General features: G+C 41.4%; 1 protein-coding gene across 1 annotated transcript in view; it reads right to left on the reverse strand.

The window, feature by feature from the left end:
* Window positions 1-20,619, reverse strand: part of IMPG2 (interphotoreceptor matrix proteoglycan 2) — a 76,942-nt gene that overhangs the window by 15,140 nt on the left and 41,183 nt on the right. Inside the window, exons 5-11 of the mRNA XM_067546428.1 lie at window positions 18,160-18,188; window positions 17,526-17,617; window positions 14,200-14,361; window positions 12,353-12,411; window positions 10,186-10,203; window positions 7,696-7,940; window positions 6,593-6,675 (exon numbers count right to left, since the gene is read on the reverse strand). Of these exons, the coding sequence (XP_067402529.1) occupies window positions 6,593-6,675; window positions 7,696-7,940; window positions 10,186-10,203; window positions 12,353-12,411; window positions 14,200-14,361; window positions 17,526-17,617; window positions 18,160-18,188 (688 nt within the window). The remainder of the gene's footprint in view (window positions 1-6,592; window positions 6,676-7,695; window positions 7,941-10,185; window positions 10,204-12,352; window positions 12,412-14,199; window positions 14,362-17,525; window positions 17,618-18,159; window positions 18,189-20,619) is intronic.

The following is a 20,619-nucleotide window of genomic DNA, read 5'->3' on the forward strand; positions in this document are numbered from 1 at the left end:
AGTGAACAGTGGACAAATTTTTTAGTAAATATTCATTTTAATTCAAAAGCAAATATTGATTCAACAGCATTTTCAGCCCTTTCTTCTTTCACTTTCCCTAACCATTTGCTTTATTAGCATGAACACTCATCAAAGACTCATTTAAGCTCAAATTGTCAATTTCAAATAGCATATTTGGTTGTAAAACTTGCAGTCTGTGCTGTGTGGGCCCTATCCTGCAATGTGATTCATTAGTGCAGATCCTGGGACTCCACCCAAGGACAGGAGTCCATGCTAGAGAATCACACTGCAGGACACGTTAGTTACATAATGCATCCAGTAAGAGAATAAAAACACCACCACGTGTTTTATGTCATGAACCCATCGCAGCATGAATTGTGAATATTCACAGTCTAGAGAATCACACTGCAGGACACGTTAGTTACATAATGCATCCAGTAAGAGAATAAAAACACCACCACGTGTTTTATGTCATGAACCCATCGCAGCATGAATTGTGAATATTCACAATGAACTCTTCACAAACAGTGTACATCCAAGAATTATTCTGAAGTAATTGCAAATGATTTTGAATAACGATTAAATCTGAGAATTTAATTGTCTGTGTTTGAACAATTTGTGAACAAGGCAAATGTGAATTTCATAAAATAAGCTATTTTCTTGTGAATTATTTGTTCAGCTCTACTTAACAAGTATTGCCTTTCCTATTTTTATGATTAGCTGATATTTTTGTAGGCTGTTTTCATTTTAGCAATTGCAAGTTATCAATAAATTGAAAATTAATATATACCAGTTATGTGCTCCAGGAACTATCTTATGCAAAAATCACCAGTGTGTGTAAATTTCATTAATCTTGCAAAAAAATTGATATGTATAAAAAAGAATAAACATGAAAACTGGTGTCAATAACTTTTCAATGCAATTTTTAAAAATGTTAGCACACAGTTGCCAAGAATTGCACTTCATCATTTATTTACTGTGGATAGGTGTTCCTATGACAACTAATACGATTCAAAGATTCTTGTTATAGTACGATATGTTATCTTAACAAACTTAATATTATAGTGACAAGTTCTGTTTTTTCCAATGTCATTTGAAAGTCTTACTAATATGACAAAGATCACTGCAAAAACAAAAAAAATTCCAACTTTCCATTTCTTGCTGCCAGAAAGACATCACATTCAATAACCCAACCTGTTCCAATAACAACATCTGGTTTAAATCCTACCTCCAGGATTTGAGAGAGAGAGTGATTAGGGTTTGTAACATTTAAAGGGGGAGAGGTGGATCTAAAGTAAATTGATATAATCTGCTACTGATCAGTTTGTGAAGTCTGGATAGTCCCACACAAATATGTTGAAATTAAAATAGAATCCTACAATTTTAACTATTTCTACGGAGACGCTAATACAAAATATAGTAGGGCTCATTTTCTCACGGACACTCTGAGCCACTTAATAATGTCTGCCATATTGCCTTAGCTGTGAAGAACAGATATTGCATCTGAGCAGTTAAAAATTCAGCTTTGTTTTCGTTTATAAACTGTCTATAGAAGCAATTTGATTTTCTTATTGAAATTATTTCCCAAATAAATTCTGTATCATTGACTGCACATAGCAGTTTGCTACAAGCATTCAGTATCTAAAATTAAAGCTCTTTTGACTAGAAATGTAGGTCACATGTTATTGTTTCTATTCCTTGACTGGATAAACATAAAGGAAGGTTACTTACTGTCGAGATGTGTTGTCCCAATGTGGATTCCATACGTGGGTGCGCATGCGCACCATACACCAGAGCCGGAACTGTTTGAAGTAGTCTCCACCAACCCGTGTGCACGTTATGCATGGTCCACGTGGTGCGTCTGAGATCCTACGAGACTGCGCGGGTCAATGCCCCGTCAGTTTACTCTTACTAACAGATGCCCAACCCATAGCAAAGGGGATGGGGGGTAGGATTGGCATCCAGATAGGGGGATACATCTTGAAGAAATATCAGTTACAGTAACCCCCCTTTCTTCTTCGAGTGCTGGTTCCTATGTGGATTCCAGACATGGGTAGCGTAGTGAGCAGTAAATCAGTGTGAAGGTGGGCGCGAGAGCTCAGTGGAGGTGAGAACTTCGCAGGACTGCACAGCCGACTGCCGCCTCTGCTGCTGCTGAGTTGACTATGCCTTAATAAGTGGCGAACATGTGGCTAGAGAACCATGTTACCGCTTTACAAATATCTTGCCATGGGACATCTGCGAGGAGGGCAGACGTGGTGGCTTGTCTCTCCTGGAGTGAGTGATGATAGCAGGTGGCAGAGACACTCTGGAAAGGGAGTAACACACTGTGATGCAGTGGGAAATCCATTTGGAGAGGCGATGGGAAGAGAGGGCGCAGCCTCGGCAGCAGTCTGCTATTGTGAGAAAGAGACTGGGTGAGCCTCAGAAAGTGCGGGTGCACTGGAGATAAAAGGCTAGCACACGACAGACATCAAGGGAGTCTAGTGCACACTCCCTGTTGGAGGTGTGTGGTTTACGGTAAAAAGTTGGGAGATGGATGACTTGGTTGATGTGAAACAGTGAGGCCACCTTGGGGAGAAACTTGGGGTGGAGTCAGAGGGAGACTTTATCCCTGTGGAACACAGTAAAGGGTGGGTTTGCCATCATGGCTACCAGTTCACTGACTTGTTGGGCAGATGTGATGGCCACTAAGAAAGATCACCTTCATGGATAGGTAGGTGAGTGAGCAAGTGGCCTGCAGCTCAAAGGGTGGTTTAGTGAGGGCTGAAAGGGGGCGTAGGTTTCTTGATCAAAGGGAAGGTGTTAAGGAGACCGCAGAGGAATCAAGCAGTGGTTGGATGGCTGAAAGCAGGGAAGCTATCTACAGGTGGGAGGAAACCACTGATCATCGCTAGGTGGACTCGAATGGAAGAGTGGGCAAGGCCTCTGAGGCGGAGGTTAGGTAGATAATCCAGGATGGTCAGTATGGACATGGTATCTATGGACTGATGATTGTTGGATGCCCACTCCATGAAGCCTCTCTCTTTGGCTTGGTAGCATGCCCTGGTAGCAGGGTGTCGGCTATGTGTGAGAATGTTCTTCTGCACTGGCGTGGAGCACACATTTTCTATCTGCAAGCCCCATCCAAATACCAGGCCATGACGTGGCAGAGGGTGTGGGTTGGAGTGGCAGATTTGGCCCAGTTGTTGTGTGACGAGGTTTGGGAGAGGGGGGAAACACACTGAAGGGCAGATTGCAAGATGCAGTGCATCTGTGAACCAATATTGGTGAGGCAAGAAGGGGGCTATTAGTATGAGAACTACTCAGTCTTGCCTCACTTTGTGGAGTACTTGTGGGAGGAGTGGAATGGGTGGAAAGTCGTAACATAATCCCGGTGTCCATGAGTGGGGAAAAGCATCCCGTTGTGAGTCTTGCCCAAAGGCACCTCTGGAACAGAAGAGGGGAAGCTTGTGGTTGGTGGTTGTCATGAACAGGTCCCATTGTAGTGTGCCCCACTGATGGAAGATAGAGTGGGGTTGTGGAGCTCCCACTCATGGTTCCAATGGGAAGGAACAACTGAGAGAGACTAGACCGCTCATAATTCTAGGATGTTGAGGCACATCCTTGGTTCTCTGGGAGACCATAGGCCTTGAATTGTATGGCCTTGTATGTGGGCACCCCAGCCTCTGAGTGAAGCGTCCATGGTAAGGGTGGTGTGGGGTGTAGGGGGGGCTTAAGGGAGTACCTGCCATGACCTTGGATGGGTTGCATCAGCATGAGAGGGAAGTTATTTCTGAAGGTGAAAGGACAACTCGTTAGTTGAGGTGGTCATTCTGTGGGTTGCACACTAAGCAGAACTACAATTGCAGGCATCTCATGTGAAGATGGGGGTAAGGTGTGATGGAGGTTCACACCACCATGTGTCCCAGGAGTGAAAGGCAGTGATGGAGGCATGTGTAGGAATGGAGCTGTAGCCTTGTAATGACAGAGATGAGAGTGGCAAAGCTGTCCCTTAGACAGAAGGCCCTTCCCACATGGGAGTCCAAGTGTGCTCCTATAAAGATGAGTTCTCTGGGTGGTAGAAGGATGGACTTTTCCTCATTGATGCAGATGCCCAGATGGTTTAGGAGGTCCTGCAGCATGTGGATAGTGATGAGGAGGTGGTCACGGGATGACACCACTAGGAGCCAGTCATCCAGGCACGGAAACAGGGAGTGGCTCAGGCATTGCATATATGCTGCAACCACAGCAAAAATCTTTGTGAACATGCAAGGGGCGGTGGTGATCCTGACGGGGAGGACACAGAATTGGTAACTGGAGCATCCCACCGTAAATCAAAGAAATTTGCGGTGGGCAGGGTGGATGTCCACATAGAAGTATGCATCCTTCATATTGAGAGCCGCGAACCAGGCTGCAGAGGGAAGGGAGGGAAAGATTTTGGGAAGAGTGATCATTCAAAAGCTAAATTTGCAGATTTGCGCCAGTGAGCCATGAAGGAATTGGAACCAATGCTCCGCTGGTGGTGCACATGTTGGTGAATACATTAGGTGTTGCAGTTGTGGGCTATGTGAGTGTGCTAGTGAGATGGCCGGGCCTAGTTCCAAGGACCAATCTGTATCTGACTGCTGTTCTGGAAAGGGCGGTGTCATCGGAGCCAGCAGTGTGGGTGTGGTCTGTGGTGACTCTCTGGGCCGTCTGGTAGAAGGTTGATATAGCAGCAGCAGTTTGTCCACTGGAGATGGAAGCTGCACGATACCAGGCGATCTGTGCTATGGCAGTGAGCCCCCGAGAAGCAGAAGCAGTCCTGCTGTGAGAGTCGGGTGATACTCAGCCCAGTGTGCTTGGTACCAGGTGTAATAAGCCTGATGGACCCGGCAGAGTGGATGGAGCCACGGGTTCTGGTGGTGCGCCAGTGGTCAAAGCAGTAGAAGATTCTGGTCTGTCATGGTGTTTGGTCTTCTGCTCCGCTTTAGATTTCTTTGGAGAGGATGCTGCTGTGTCAGTGTACGACTTCTCACCCAGCTTGTCTTGGGGAGGTAACAGTGTGCTCTCAGGGATCTGCCCTTGTGCCCATGGCAGTGCTTCAGAAGAGCACAATGGATTTGAGCTGGTGCTGTCGGTACGGCCAGGATCACTGCCAAATTGAAAGGTGGGGGGGGTCGACGCACGCAGTCTCATAAAACCTTGGACGCACCATGTGGACTACACAATGCAAATGCAGGTCAACGTAGACTACTTCAAACAGTTCAAGTGCAGGGTGCTCATGCGCACCCACTTATAGAATCTACGTAGGGACCAGCGCTTGAAAAAGAACTATTAGAATCAGGTTTCTGGTGCAAATACTCACTTTTACAAGTTCATAATTCACTTCCAGAAAATATTCTCAAGCATCCACTTAAAATTCGCTATTGCTGCAAACTTTCCTGCTAGAAAATTTTTTGTTTGAATTTTTGCAGAAAGTGAACATGGAAGGGATGTAAGCACAACTAAAGTTTTCTTTGATTAACGCATGTACAGACCATTTTTAAGCTATTCACTCATCTCTAGTAAATATACAATATAGAAAACCTTCTCTACAAATTAGCCAATACATTCGTGCTAGTCACCACAATCTCTCTGTTATGGCAATTCCATGTACATTTCTAAAGCCTTTACTCAGCCAAAGATTCCCACTGAAGTCAGTGATATTACACATTAATATATGGTATATATAATGTACACCATAACAAGAATGTTTGACTCATATGAAGTCAGTGGGAGTTTTGCTTGAGTGAGGACTTCAGGGACTTGACCTGAAATTAAGTGTGTCCAAACTCACAGAACTATCTGCAAAATGGGCCAGATAAAAACCTAGCTCTGATCACCACCAAATTCAGGGATATTCAGAAGCAGGGTCTGAATTTTGTGGCTTAATTTGAGCTGATCTCTATACATAGATAGCCCGGTGTCATCATAAATGCCTTCAATTTTGGAGCTAGCTTGGACATAAAAAAATGAAACTACTGGTCGATATTTTTCTAGATTTCCTTTGCTATTATTGAGATGTAGGTTTCTTTTTTGTTATATCAACTGAGCACTGCACTTCTCAGTGATAGCAGCATGGCTGTAGAGGGGGAGCAGGAATTCTGTTTTAATCTCATCTCTTCCATGGGCCAAATTTCCTCTCACATCTACCACTTCTGTTCCAAGAAAAGGCCCAAATGATACTCTCCAGTTGTGAGGACCATCATTTCTCTATGAAGCCATACAGAATCAAAACATTACAAGAAACAAAAGGGAATCCTAAAATGAAGAGGTGGTTGGATAGGCTATAACACGTACACAGTCCTGGCTGCTACTGAAAAGAACAGATCAGGCTCTCTTGAAGAAAATGTGCCACTCTCCTAAAAACCAAATACTTCCCAAAAGGAAGACTTTCAGAACAGAACTCAATCATCAGACTGTTTACCTCTATATTGGGTATATTTCTGAGCATTCAGCAGTGTTTTTGGATTCTGCCTATACATCCATCTTGTCGAATTAAACTATTCAGATGTGTTAGTAAGTAGGTGGCTGGAGGACAAATTAGAGTCACTAGAATGAGAAGGCAGTTCATAAATGTACTTACAACGTCAACTTTTGGGGGCTCAAGAACAACTGAAGTTTCAGTAATCCTGGATGGGTCTTCAGGTACAGGGGAGAGAACTTCTTTCACTGGGGAAATAAAAGATAAGTTGTTAAATCACAGTTCATATGGAGTTTTTCTTGCAGTTTATATGAGATGATGCCAAATTTCTTTTTTTTTTTCTTGGATTTTACAAATGCTGTCACAGCTGGGGAATGCCTGAAAATAATTAAAAGCAGAGGTTAAGAAAAACATTCAGCATTTGAAGGTGTCCACTGTCCAATTTATCATCCCAATTTCCATTTCGAGAATCCAGTGAAAGGTTGCACTAGCACTGCAAGCAAGTTGTTTAAGTACAAGCATCAGAGTACTTGTGGACTAAAACTCTCATTCATTTTCCCTCTTCCCATCTCATATTTACTTCCAGGATGTTCACAAAGTGCTCACACCAGAATGATTGTGATTCTAGAATTCCCTTTATCAGTCACACTTGAAGCAAGAATCGACGAAGGAGGATGATTGTAGATCGATAATTTCCACTAGCAACAGGAAGAACAGCGAGAAGACAGCACTTACCAAGCGCTGGTCTGTGCTGCCAGGGTCCAACTCACTGCTGCTAGGCTGAAATTCATCCTAGTGCAGACAGCCCTATGCACCACTTGAGACCCATTTAAGTGGCATATAGGGCCTAGTACAGGCTTTCTGCACAGGGCTGAATTATCACCTTAGAGAATGTCATCAGCATCAGCATCCCACTGTGAGAGGATTTACAATATCACACAAAGTATGTTTTTGGGTGGAAATTGTGTTGCCTTTTAGTTACTGACACAGGATTGAAACCACCAATGCATACCTTAAAAGTTATACATCCCACTGTTCAAGTAATTTAGAGAGGCTAATCTGGTGGGTTAGGAATGGGATCCTACCACTACTGCTCTGTTTTGATTTTGATAGGATCAAGAGATGAGGAGGAGCCCTGTGGAACATACCTCTAGATGTAACCTCCTCCTTTTCAGAGGGTAGCTCCTAATCACTCACAACACATCCTTCATCTTTGTAAAAACTAACTTCTGATTAACACACCACAGCATTTCTTAAGTAATACACACCATTAATGAGCTGGAGAGAGTCAGGGTCCAAGGTCAAAGAGACATTTTCAAGTAAAGAGTTCTTTTGAAGGATTTCAGCAATATAAGTTCTGAAGTCACTGATAGTGTAAACAACGGTTGGATTATCCTCAATTTCCAGAAAGGAGTTATCCTCCACTTTGTTGGAATGAAGGTTAATAAGGTCCAAGGTGGCATTGCTGATGGCTTCCCCAACAAACATGACAGCGTAGTGAACCTCCACACCGCTGTGGTTTTATAAAGAAAAAAAAAACTATAGATCAGAGCTAAACAGTTTGCTGGCTATATCATTCATTCTGGATGTTTTTAAGAGCCAAGTCTCACACTTAGAAAAGATACAACAGTTTAAAGGGGTCTTTGGTAAAATATATTTAATTATATTTGTTTTTCTTCTTTTCCAGCTCTGCAAAATACATCACAATCTTTGTAGCAAAATCTTCAGAGATAGAGCCACCCAAACTCAAAATCTAGTATTTCCAACACCATGACAAGATCCAAAATTTAGCTTTATGTCATAGTCATTAATAGGGCCAACCAATATCCAGAAGTGGAAATACTGCTTGTGTGAGGAGACTAGGTTTCTACTAGACCTGGTCAACCCCATGAATGGCTTTGAGGCATGAAAGCAACCTGGGGAAATGTAAACAAAAAAATTTAAGTATTTGAAAGTCCTTGATCATCCCTGGTGGACAGGTTGTGCAATTTAAACCTGCTTTAAATGGTGCTCTTGATAGATCTAAAGTTGTTTTTATATTATCCCATATGCCCAGTTAAGTGCCTATTTATAAGAATGTCGTTTCTCTCATTTACTTTTATTGAGAAGTTTTTGTTTTGTAAATTTGAACAGCTGAATTATTTGTGCTAATCTCTCTCTATTTACTGAATTTTCTTCTCATGAGCATGTTTGGATTTCCTTCCCTACAAGACAGTATGGCAATCAGATTTACCTTATACCGAACATAAGCACTAGGGAGCTTTAGTGAATGTATCACACTTCGGCTGTACAAAGTGCACAGTGAGAAAATGGGACAATCTATGAAGTGTCAGGAAACCTTGCTCCAAAGATAGGTTTTCCTCCTGCCATAGAGCTGGAATACATTGCTGGGCTTCGAGAGGCCTGCAGAGCGAAACTCAGTTGAAGTGTAAGCATCAAATGCAGCTGCACTAAAACCACAACTCTGCTGGAGTTTTGCTGTTGCCCACAAGTGGCTGAATTTCAGCCATTGTAGGCACATCATGGGCACTAAGCATCACTATGGGGAATGGAAACAGAGCACAACATGAAAAGGCAGAGCAAAAATCAGAACCCAGTAGACTGGATGAGAATAATATCTGGATTTAATAAAGCCCTGCTATCAGTTGCACTTATTAACTGCAACTAATAACTACTCTGTCATTCACCTGAAAGGGGCCCAAAGAACTGCTCCTTAGAGCAGAGCTTCTCTGAATAGTCTTGTGCAGAAGTGCAGGGTAGTAAGGGGATGGCTTTAATACTCTGCTGTTGTATAGAGATTTGGTTTTTCCAATCCCTTCTTCTAAAATCAAATGCTTCTTCTCTAAGGTTGTTTATGGAAGCCAGACATTTTTTTATTAAGATGTACAGTAGTAGAAACTTATTCTTGACTTTTAACGGATTACAAGCCCACACTTCATTGACTATGTGTCAGGGAAGTTCCTAAAAAGGTATCAAAAAGAGTACTCTTTGAAGCCTCTATTAATTCAGAATTATTCAAATGAATAAGGGCTTCAAAGAGTGCTCCCTATTTGACTGCGTTTTAGGAAATCTCTAACAAAAGATCAAACTGTGGGCTCCTAATCCATTGAAGGTCAAGTATTAATTCCCTCTAACACACATGCACATAAATTATTATATATAAAAAATATCATGTGTTGAGGTACATGTTACACACACACACACACACACACACACACACACGTTATATTTCCCAAACAGGCCCAGGCTGATCCCTCCTTCCAGCTGAAGAAGGTTGATCACAACGCCCACTGAGGTTTGCATCCACATTGGCCTTAAAACAGCTAAAGGGAGTTTGCTTGAGATGTACCATTTTCTAATTTATTTGCCTTTATACAGTAATAAAAAAGAGGTACCTATCAGTGGCTCTAGGTACCCTGCCACAAAGTGCAAAGGAAAAAATGGTAAATAGAAACTAAGCAAGTTTATTTGCTTTCTAATAGAGATTCCAACAAGAAACATAGCTCACTAACTGATTCATGTTTCCTATGCAACCCTTTCTGATTACAAGTTAAATAAGCAAATTGGATTAGACTATTTGTAACCTAAAACATATCAGCTACTTGTAATTTTTAGTAAATCTACAGCAAGGGATAATATTTTTACTGGATGTCTCCTTAATTCTGAAGCCATAACCACACTGCCATAATAGTCTCCTGCAGCTAACAAGCATTTCTCAATCTACACTATAACAATATGTATACAAATATTGCCTTTACCTGTCATCGTCAGGAGACCTAAACATTAAAAAAAAAAAAAAAATTAAATGAGAAACAGTTTTGTCATTCCACTCTAGTTTATCCCTTACAATGGCAACTCTGACATGCTAAACACGGAAATTAAATAGCTTACAAATAAAAAGGTTATTCTGCTGTACACAATGGACCAAATTCTGGTTTCACTAAAACTTAATGGGAAATTCATTACCAGCTTCCAGGAGACCAGAAAGACTTCTACATAGTCACTGCAGTTGTACTAGCGTAAATGAGGAAAAATAAAAATCGGGCACAGTAAAGTCACTCAGGGCTAGTTTACAAATATGTTTACTTCAGAAATTCATAAGCCAAGAATATAGCAGGGCATCCTGGCTGGAATAAGTTTGCCAGAACCAGCCATCTTTTAGGCCTCGTCCTCACTCACAGTGGCGTGTATGTATGCGTAGCTACACATGACCGTGAAAGGCAGGCTGTGTTCCTAGTGCGGCAGTTAGCCACATGCAGCAGAAAGTCTCTGACAGGGGAAAGGCCCTGGCAGCTCCCTGAGCCTTTCCCTGCTGCCACAGGGGAGCTGCCAGAATCTTTTCCTGCTGCTTTCCGCGTGCCAGAGTCTTTCCTCACTGCTGAAGATTTTCACTGCAGTGGGGAAAGGCTCCGGCAGCAGGGAGGCAATGCACACTACTGTGCTAAAAATAGCAGTGTAGATGGGGGGCACTGCTTGGGGTGGGTGTAGACAGCAGTGTAGGGTATATACTCTAAGCTTCTGGTGTGTCTTTTCTCCACTCACCTGAGCAACGCCTTACCGCCTACACAGCTATTTATACCAGTGCTAGGGGGTTGTGCAGTGTATGTACTCTACACGCTGCTGTAAAGTGTAGACCTACCCTTAAAGTGAATTTAGGGCTGATAGGAGGTATTGGAATGGCATCAATGGAGACGGATGCCATTTATCTATGGAACTGGTATTACATGTGGTGAGACTGTGCTGGCTTTTCCACACTGCCACACCTGTGTGTTTTATTTCTGACTTCTGCTAAAAGTGAGAACTGAGAAGTTAGACCTCTTTCCACGCTTCTGCAATGCTTAGTTTCCCTTGCAGAGATTGCCAACAAGGATAGCTATTAGAGAGAATGTGATGTGGCCATTTATCAACTACAAACCATATTATGAGACCACCACTTCATTTTACATATCTAAAGATCAGGTAACAGTTGCCAAATATTAACAAGCCACTGCACACTGAGCTAGATTTGAATTTGTCACTATACAAAATGGGCCCACAAATAATCTTTTGTAATGCTACCATAAAAATAGTATTATCCTTGTACACATGGGGAACTGAGACCAAAATAATCACAGCAACTCTGTGGCAAATAACCTTTTGAATGTTTTATTATTTCCCTTGCCATTTTTGTTTCCAGTGAGTATTGTCTATCAGCTTATAAATCAAATAGTGCAAAATGTTAATGGCAGATAAAGTTCAGATTCATACTCCTGGGTATTCACATCAGAAACCTAATCCTAAAAATTATACTTAATCCAATCAGGAAACAATTGTGATGTGACCTGTGCATCCAATCAAATCTCAATTTCAAGTACTTGCTACAAAAGCATTTAGAAACAATCTTGACCAAAAAATGACGGTGAATAATTTTGAGAAACTCTTTTCACAGAACAATCCTGCATAGAGAGACAGACAAAAATATATTAAACAATTTATTACAAATTATTCAGTCCTCTTTGTGACTTGGAGGTGAAAGGTTATATATTTCATCATTAACGTTCTGATCCATCCACTTTTCCCTAATAGACTAGATAAAAACTTAAGTACACTCAAAGTTTTCCAAAGAGTGTTTGAGTTCCTCTGTATTTAATACTAACCTGTGTCCAATTGTGAACAGTTGAGAACGTTGGAGAATTATCAAATACATATCTTAAATGGCAAAAGATATTTTTTATTATATTTAAATCCCTAGGATAAAGAATCTTGAAGATATCCTGGATCTAGAAATAGGGGCAGACACATCATAGGAGGCTTTGATTGACTTCAGTGGCAGAAGAAAGAACAGCTGATCAAATTTGTCCTCTGCAGCCGTGATCATTAATAACTGTGTAGATCAAGTATGAGGGCATTAATGTTAGGTTTTTATCCCTTTTTAAATCTATTTACCTGAATTCTAGCACATGGATATTATTGTATCCAGGTAATCCTTCAAATGCATTTTTTACCTATTTGGGAAAAAAGAGAAATATGATTTACAAAAAATATCCCATTTGATTTTTTTCCTATTGACTTATAACGTTAGCTAGAAATGGAAAAATGTTTAGGAAACATTTGCAGCACTGTATAAAAATGATGAATTATTCATTTATAATAGAAAAGGACATGGGACATAATAGAAAGTTTTATCTGTATATGTAAAATGAGCTGAGATGACATCTCTTTGTTGTTACAAAAACAGAAGGGAATTGTGAGTACACCTAGCACCGAGCAGAAATCTACAGACATTTGACTGTACACTGAGAGAAGGGGACTATAAATCTGAACTGTCACAATAGAGCTCTTGGTTATCTTAATTCAATAGTGGCCTTTCAACAGACAAGCATGAGGCTAAAGCACAATCAGATACCACATAAGCCCATTTAACTGAAGGTCACCACGTCTCCTGACTGCAATGTATACGAGACATTATTTTCCTGCTTTCAAATCCTTTTTCCCCCCAAATGTTAGGATTGTCTCAATCTTTGGATTAAATGTAGGACAGATTTAGACAAAATGCTTATGATCTAGGCCACATTATAGCAGATCCCTAGCCACAGCAATGAGTCGGAATATCAGATGAAGAACACAGCCAATTGCTGCAGGCCTAGCTAGGCTGTTTTAATTGGGTGGAATTATCAAGGGTTCAGGAGTGGAAGAAAGATAACAATCCACTGGGTGAGGGGCAACTAGGAAGGGAAATCTCTGGTGGCAAAAGTTCTGATGTACCCAGGCCTAATTCAATAGGGGACTGTGCTGCACATCAGGCTACAAACAAGAGAAATCACCAGTAATCGTGTTCATGCTGGAATAGAAAATCCCTGTGATCTGCAGTCCCAGGATTTTTTACTCCCCAGATTTCCCCTATACCCCACCCCGTTTTTAACCTGTCTCTAGTGAGACAAACAATCCAAGTGTTGCTGAATTTCAAGGGCTTCTGTGTCCAAGAACAGCGAGAATGGAATGGAACATCCAGATGCCAGGTGGCCCCTATTCCATCTGACATTTCTTCCACATACATTATGGCACCACTATTTGGCCACGCAGCTAGAAAAATGAAGACATCTGGCCTAAACTGGCCATACATGACATGAGGTAACACTATCTTAAGGACAGAGTACGTGTATTTCCCACCTAACCAAGAATCTGGCATAGAGTTAGCCCCAGGATAATAGATTCAACAGACTTTGCAAGAAGAGCTACAACTAGTGAGACTGAAAAGGGAATAAAGCTAGAGAAAAGAATACCAGTATTGTTTGTTATTTTATAGCACCCAAAGTTGTGCTGGATGTTTTACCCAATACAAAAGACAGACACGGTCCCCACCCCAAAGAGCTTACAGTCAAAATGTGGACGTGTCAACAAGTGTGATAAACAGGGAGATGGGGCAAGGAAGGTCCAGAGTTTACAGTGGCGTGATTCCACAGTGCTATGCTGATACATCAACAGATGGTGAGCGTGTCCCAGCATTCTCACTGTGAGTTAGAGTCTGGATCGCAGAACAGCAGCACTGGTTTACCGTTCAAGGCAGAGCAGGTTGTCGTAGAGATCAGGACAGCAAGAATATTTGAGGCATCACATTTTTAATGACTGGACAAGTGAAGTGATGGACATTTTCCAGCACGCCTCAGGCAGCAAATTTCCTAGCTAGCTCAGGAGAACCAGATAAGTCAAAACCGTGGCTTACACTGCTTTCATGTTCTATTATTGCTACCAGGAGTTTGAGAGAAAAAAAAAGGACAGATAAGGAAAATTACCTGGGAAATAAACCGTTCTGAGAGTTGCTGATGCTGCATGGTGGCTGGGTCACTCAATTCCTCAGTGTACTTCTCTCCCGAAATAAGGATGCTGAATTCAACCATCTGCTCAGGAGCAGGTTTCACCAGCTTCCCATCCTCCTTCTTTATCTCATTGTTGATCTAGGGAAAAAGAAAACAATAAGCTTTAGTTACCTGTGTGCTTTGCTCTTCGGTTATTTTTTTTATAGGAAGAGCAATCCTTGGGCCATTTTAACCATTTTAACCCACAAGTTTCTTACCATGGAGGTTCTTGTTTATTGTGCCATTTTGGGGGCAAGTATCCCCCCTTTCTCCTCAGTGAAACAGGATGGGATTCAGCTTTGGTAAACAAAGAATCTCATGAGATAGGCAAGGATATTGGATGATCTGCAGAGGCCTCTACAGAACTACCCAACTAGATCCCCTTTGATATGGCAGTGTAATTTCTGAAGCAACCCTGGTGGGAAGGGCTGATGTCTCCCAAGGCTGTGCTGCAGGGGAACTTGTGGACATTATTTCTGATTCAGGCAGTAAGCAATATTCAATCAAACTTCAGCCTAAAATATGCATTGGCAGCATGCCATGAAAAGCATTGCTGCTTAGCTCTGCCTCACTGTGATCCTACCAACCAGCCCCAGCCTACAATTTTGTGGTGTTCTAATGTAAGACTTCCCCACAGGGTCCCATTGGGAACATGCCACAGGATGAGTGCTCCTTCCCTGTCATGCTCCCTGGCCAAGGTCAACAGAGACTTTAAGGCCAGAAGAGACATCATGATCCTCTAAGCCTAACCTCCTGCACACTGCAAGCTACAAAATCTCGACTACCCATTCCTGTAATAGGCCTGTAACCTCTGGCTGAGTTACCAAAGTCCTCAAATCATGATGTAAAGACATCAAGTTACAGAGACACCGCCGTTCATTCTAGTTTAAACCTGCAAGTGACCCGTGACCCATGCCCCATGCTGCAGAGGAATTCAAAAAATTCCCAGGATCTCTGCCAATCTGACCTAGGGGAAAATTCCTTCCCGACCCCAAATATGGCAATCAGCTAAACTCTAAGACCCACCAACCAGACACTGGGAAAGAATTCTCTGTAGTAACTCAGAGCCCTCGCCATCCAGTGTCCCATCACTGGCCATTGGGGATATCTGCTACTAGCAATCATAGATTGGTTACATGCCACTGTAGGCAGTCTCATCATACCATAGCCTCCATAAACTTATCAAGCTCAGTCTTGAAGCCTGCTAGGTTTTTTGCCCCCACTGATTCCCTTGGAAGGCTGCTCCAGAACTTCACTCCTCTGAAGGCTGGAAACCTTTGTCTAATTTCAAGCCTTAAACTTATTGATGGCCAATTTATATCCATTTGTTCTTGTGTCCACATTGGTGCTTAACTTAAATAACTCTTCTCCTTCTCTGGTATTTATCCTTCTGATGTATTTAGAGAGAGCAATCAGACCTCTACTCAGCCTTCATTTGGTTAGGCTAAACAAGCCAAGCTCTTTGAACTTGTAATTATATTTTAGTTTAATTCTTTCTCACCCAGCTTCCCATTCATAGGCTGCTGATGGTTTAAAAAAAATGGGGAGAGAGAGAGAGCTTGTAAACTGGTGTGGGGAGTGGCTCCTTAGTGCTCTATAAGGTCCTTCCTCCTATCTCAATTTTGCAGATATCAGTGGTTACACCTTGGAAGGAGAGGATTTCCATTCCTCTCAGACTCAGAGTTCTGAAGTCTGATCTCGGACTTATTCTGGTAAGCAGGGTTCTTGTACAACTGGGTAACCATCAGTGGTCAGGCTCATTGGCAATACACCTAAAACTAGCCGGCATCCAAAGGGAAATTTATATGTAGTGGGCGGCTGTTACTACCCGATTGTTTGTGGTTCTGTGTGGTTTGAACCACTGATCAGTCATCCAAAAATAAAGGTAAACGGAGATTGTGAATGTATAAAATGAGAAATGCTGGCTTTTGTTCTTGTAATTTACAATACAGTTTGGCTGCACTGACTAGTGGTGAGGTGTGATGTTACTTTAGAAAAAGAGGAAACACTGTAGCAGCAGCAATCTAAATGTTATATTGCCCTCTGATTTAGTGATTAGTCCCCATTTCTGCTTGGCTATACATCTAACACTCCATGAACTTCTTTTGTAAACAGAAGAATGTGGAGGTGGGACCACCCAGAGGCACTTTCAGTCCATGATATAGAATTACAGCCATGATAAACTTAGGAAATTCAAGTTACAAGGGGGTCATGTAAACGTCATATTCAGTGTTTGTTCCTGGGAATTTAGAAAGTTTCAACATTCAAACATACCTGAAAACTCCAAGAGAAGCTATGGAGTGTGGCCTGGTTTTGGATCATAGCCATGCTAAATTAATGATTTTGCATGATTTTTAGCCCAGTACCATAAATCAGTCCAGCTTCATGAATCTTTCAGTCAATCTAATGAGAGTTTTAAGTTTATAATAAAACCCAAAACAGGTAGTTTCATCTCACGAATTTGCACAATTTTCTCCTCTCGTCATGCAGGCCAACAATTTCAGAACTAGGTGCCTAGAATTTGGCCCTAAACCATTTTTAGGCACGTAATTAACAGTGGCCTGTTTTCCCAAATTACTGAGGCAACCCCAGCTCCCAGTGACTTCACTGGGAGTTCTGGGTGTCCAGCATCTTTGAAAGCCAGTTCACCTTTACATAAGTGCTTACAATGAATTTAGGTATCTAACTTTAGGTATTCCAGTTTGGAAAGTTTTGCTTAAGATAAATACCAAGGTGATGGATACTACGATGTAAATGAAATCCATCTATGATATATAGGGAGTAAGATTTTCAAAAGTACCAGAGTGACTTAGGAGCACAAGTCACATGGTCTTCCAATAGGCCTAAGTCACATGGGTGCTTTTGAAAATCTCACCCAGTGTCCAGTACTAGCAAAACACCCACTGACTTCTGGATTGAGTCCATATGAGGAAGCTTCACTATGAAGCCGCTGTCAATGAGACAATCTCTCTCTGCAGTGACCAAACTAAAAGCTTTACATAATTCATCCCATCGGTTTAGATGGTACTCCCATCAAGGTAGCACTTTATCAACTCCCTCCAGTAAATTTCTTAAAACCTGCTGACCCTCACTAATTACTATCTTTTGTTTGAAACTATTAGAAATCCTGTGGCAGGATCAGAAAGAAGAGGTGAAAAAGAGAGAGAGAGAGATGGGCTAGATTAAGAAGCAATACAAATCAAGGTAGAAGACAGTAATTAAGAAGGGCAATGGAACATCTGATCAGATGAAGAACTACTTACACTAGCATCTGAATCTTCATTCTCGTTGAAGGCAATTTCTGGTGGATTATCAATGGAGACTTCATGAGGGGGTGGAACATTGGCGGCTGCATCTGAGAATGAGAAGAAGCGTCATTTTTTTTAAATACTACAAACACATGTGGACTCTTCCTGATAGACAGTTTAACACACCAACATGTCAGCAATTATTCCTGCTCACACCATCCTCCGGGGAACAAAGTAGATGAGTTACTTAATGGGGCAGAGGAAAAAATCAATCAAATATGCTATTCAGGACTGCACAAAAATTTAATCTGCCTATCGAGGCTGTGAGGATATTTTTGAGTGTATAAAACCAAAAATATTAAAAAGTGTCCCAAGCCAATTTTAAAATTAGGATCTTTCAAGAGGCATGCAAATTGAATGTTAGGCATCGGCATCATTATTATTTGTATTACAGTAACATCTACAGGACCCAATCAAGATCAGCGTGACCTAGAGATTAAATGATCCATGTCTCATTACCAAAACCAAACCATTTAGTTTCCCAAAAGTGAATGTGGGAATAAATTTAAAACAGTCTATACAATCACTTAGATGGATAGAGACAAATATAAACAGATGAGAATAAGACCTCTTAATGTGGTAACATCACCAGCTGGAGGTGCTGCTGGAATTCCAGAGCTGAAAAACAAAAACAGAAATTAGAATAAATGTGAAATTAAGGGTGAGACAAGATGAGTTATTTTTTTAAATCTAGTTAAAGTTCTATCACCCAGTATTACCTGTGTGTCTATTACCAAATCAGAAGGCACCTTTGCAGAATAAATTCTCCATGTATTACTTTGCTGACAACTTCATAAAAAGCAGATTTTACAACATTTTAATTATCAGTAGCAATTTGGGTAATGAGTCACTTGCATCTGCACAACACCTATCACACATCAGTTTAGATGCAACCAATACAAACCTTGCTTTACATTGTGGGCCAATCCTCTTTGCCTTATTCAAGTCTTGTTGGGTATGTTTACACTGCAGCTGGGCAGAGCGAGTCCCAACACTTGAGCCAGCATGCTAAAAACAGCAGTGAAGACATTGTGGCATAGGTGGTGGCTTGGGCTAGCCACCCAAGCTTGGACCCTGGGGGGGGGGGTCAGGCAGGCTTGGAATCAGGCAGCTAGCCTGAACTGCCACCCATACTGCAATGTACACTTTGCTATTTTTAGCATGCTAGCTCGAGCAGAGCTAGTTCAAATCTGTCTACCTGCACTGGGAGTCACACCTCCTAACTGCAGTGTAGACATACCTGTTGACTTCAGAGCTGTGTTTAGCCACAGAGGAGTTAATAAATATATCAGAAATCAAATTCTGGTCTCAGTTACATCCAAGCAACATCATTACAGTCAGTTACGGTTGCAGGAGTCAAATTGTACTCTTATGGCGATAAGGTTGAGTTGCAGCCTCAGCAATACTGCCTGATCAGAATACAACTGTTCTAACACACCTTGAAAGCTTTTGTGAGATTACATAAGGTCAAAGATGCTTGAAGGCAATCCCACAATGGAAGCCTTTTCTTATGATAGGTCTACTTTTCAGAACTCAAAGTTCCCATTGATTTCAAATGGAGCTATGGATGCTTAGGAGTCCTGAAAATCAAGTCTTATGTTATTCAAACCTTGATCCTGATCCTGCTCAATGCAAAGTGTCTCCGGAGAGAAGCTAAATTCCCTTCATTACAACTGACTTGATGAACAAAATTAATTGCATCTAGCCTTTTAATCTCTCTGCAGGAGAAACAAATGAGAACAGCACACAGAGACAACGTGAAGACACCCATGACATTCTGTAATCTGTGAGGGTCTGTGAGTTTAAAAAGACGCCTCTCACAAAGAAGCTAATATGGTGAGGTTCAGGAAAAGGTATCATAGTCTGCTCTTTATCCACCACAGCTGAGGAAATAAATAGATGATTAAAAGAATGTTGCATGTTGCGTGCTGTAAAGGGCAAAGATGAAGATGCTGTCCATGCCCACAGGTCTTAGAAGCTAAGGTCTGAGCTTGCAAGGTGTCGAATGCACCCACTGAGGTGAGGGGGATTTGAGGGTACTCAGAAACTTTCAAGTATAGACATTACAGCCCAAAGACAGGCCAAAACCCAACAAGTGCTGAGCACTTGCCAATCCCACTAAAGTCTCCAGTTTTGCTCACTTTCGTATGTCCGTTATATGTAAGAGTGGCAGAAGATCAAATTGTAAGCCGTCAGTTTCAGTAAGGGGACTAGGGGACTGAGGATTTGGTTTATTAATGAACAGATAAATTATACAAATCAGCCAAAGATAGAGGAATTCTGCTGGAGAGACCACGTTTAACTTAAAACACAGTAAAGTTTATAACAAAGATCAGAACCAGATTAAAGTCATTGAGGGAAAAGGAAGTCACTTGTATCATGTCTTCTATCCCAGTCATTTGGGGTCAAAGTTATGTAGAATGCATCAGTTTCATCTGAGTTTCACATTCCAATCGCTCTGGGGGTTCAAACCCAAACCTTTAGTCCAAACGTGAAAAACAAAAACACCCTGAACAGAATGAGATGAAAAGTTCTCAGTGTGAAGGGAAACCAGCAAGTTTTACATGGCTCTAGTCATAAAGCCTGAGCTCTTTTGGGTCCTATCCTGCAAGTGGCTGAGCATCCTCAATCCCTACTGAAGCTCATGAGAGTTTAGGGTATGTTCAGCACTGCACAGAACCAGGCCCTTAGTGAATACAACAAAGCTTGATTTTCAGGCAAGGTACTTTTTTGAATAAATACAGAAAATCTTTAAGATTGGGCTACAAATGCTGAAGAGAGCTTCTAATTCAGTGAAATCATGAATGTTTATTGGATTTAAATATTTCTCTCAACTGAAGGGAAAATCTTATTTCATTGGTTGTAATATTTGTACCATCCAATGAACACTGCAGCAGGGATACTTCATCTTGATATACTTATAAGACATAAGAAGCTACTTGAGCCATTTTTTTTTGATCATATTGCTTTTTATAAATCTTCAACTGAGAAAACTCCCTTCAACGAGCATATGCGAAGAGTTCAAAATTGTGAATTTTGATGTTTTTTA

This window comes from Emydura macquarii, unplaced genomic scaffold, assembly GCF_026122565.2.
Source record: "Emydura macquarii macquarii isolate MOO-44397 ecotype Brisbane River unplaced genomic scaffold, CSIRO-AGI_Emac_v2 contig_1119, whole genome shotgun sequence".
In the NCBI taxonomy this organism is placed as follows: Eukaryota; Metazoa; Chordata; order Testudines; family Chelidae; genus Emydura; species Emydura macquarii.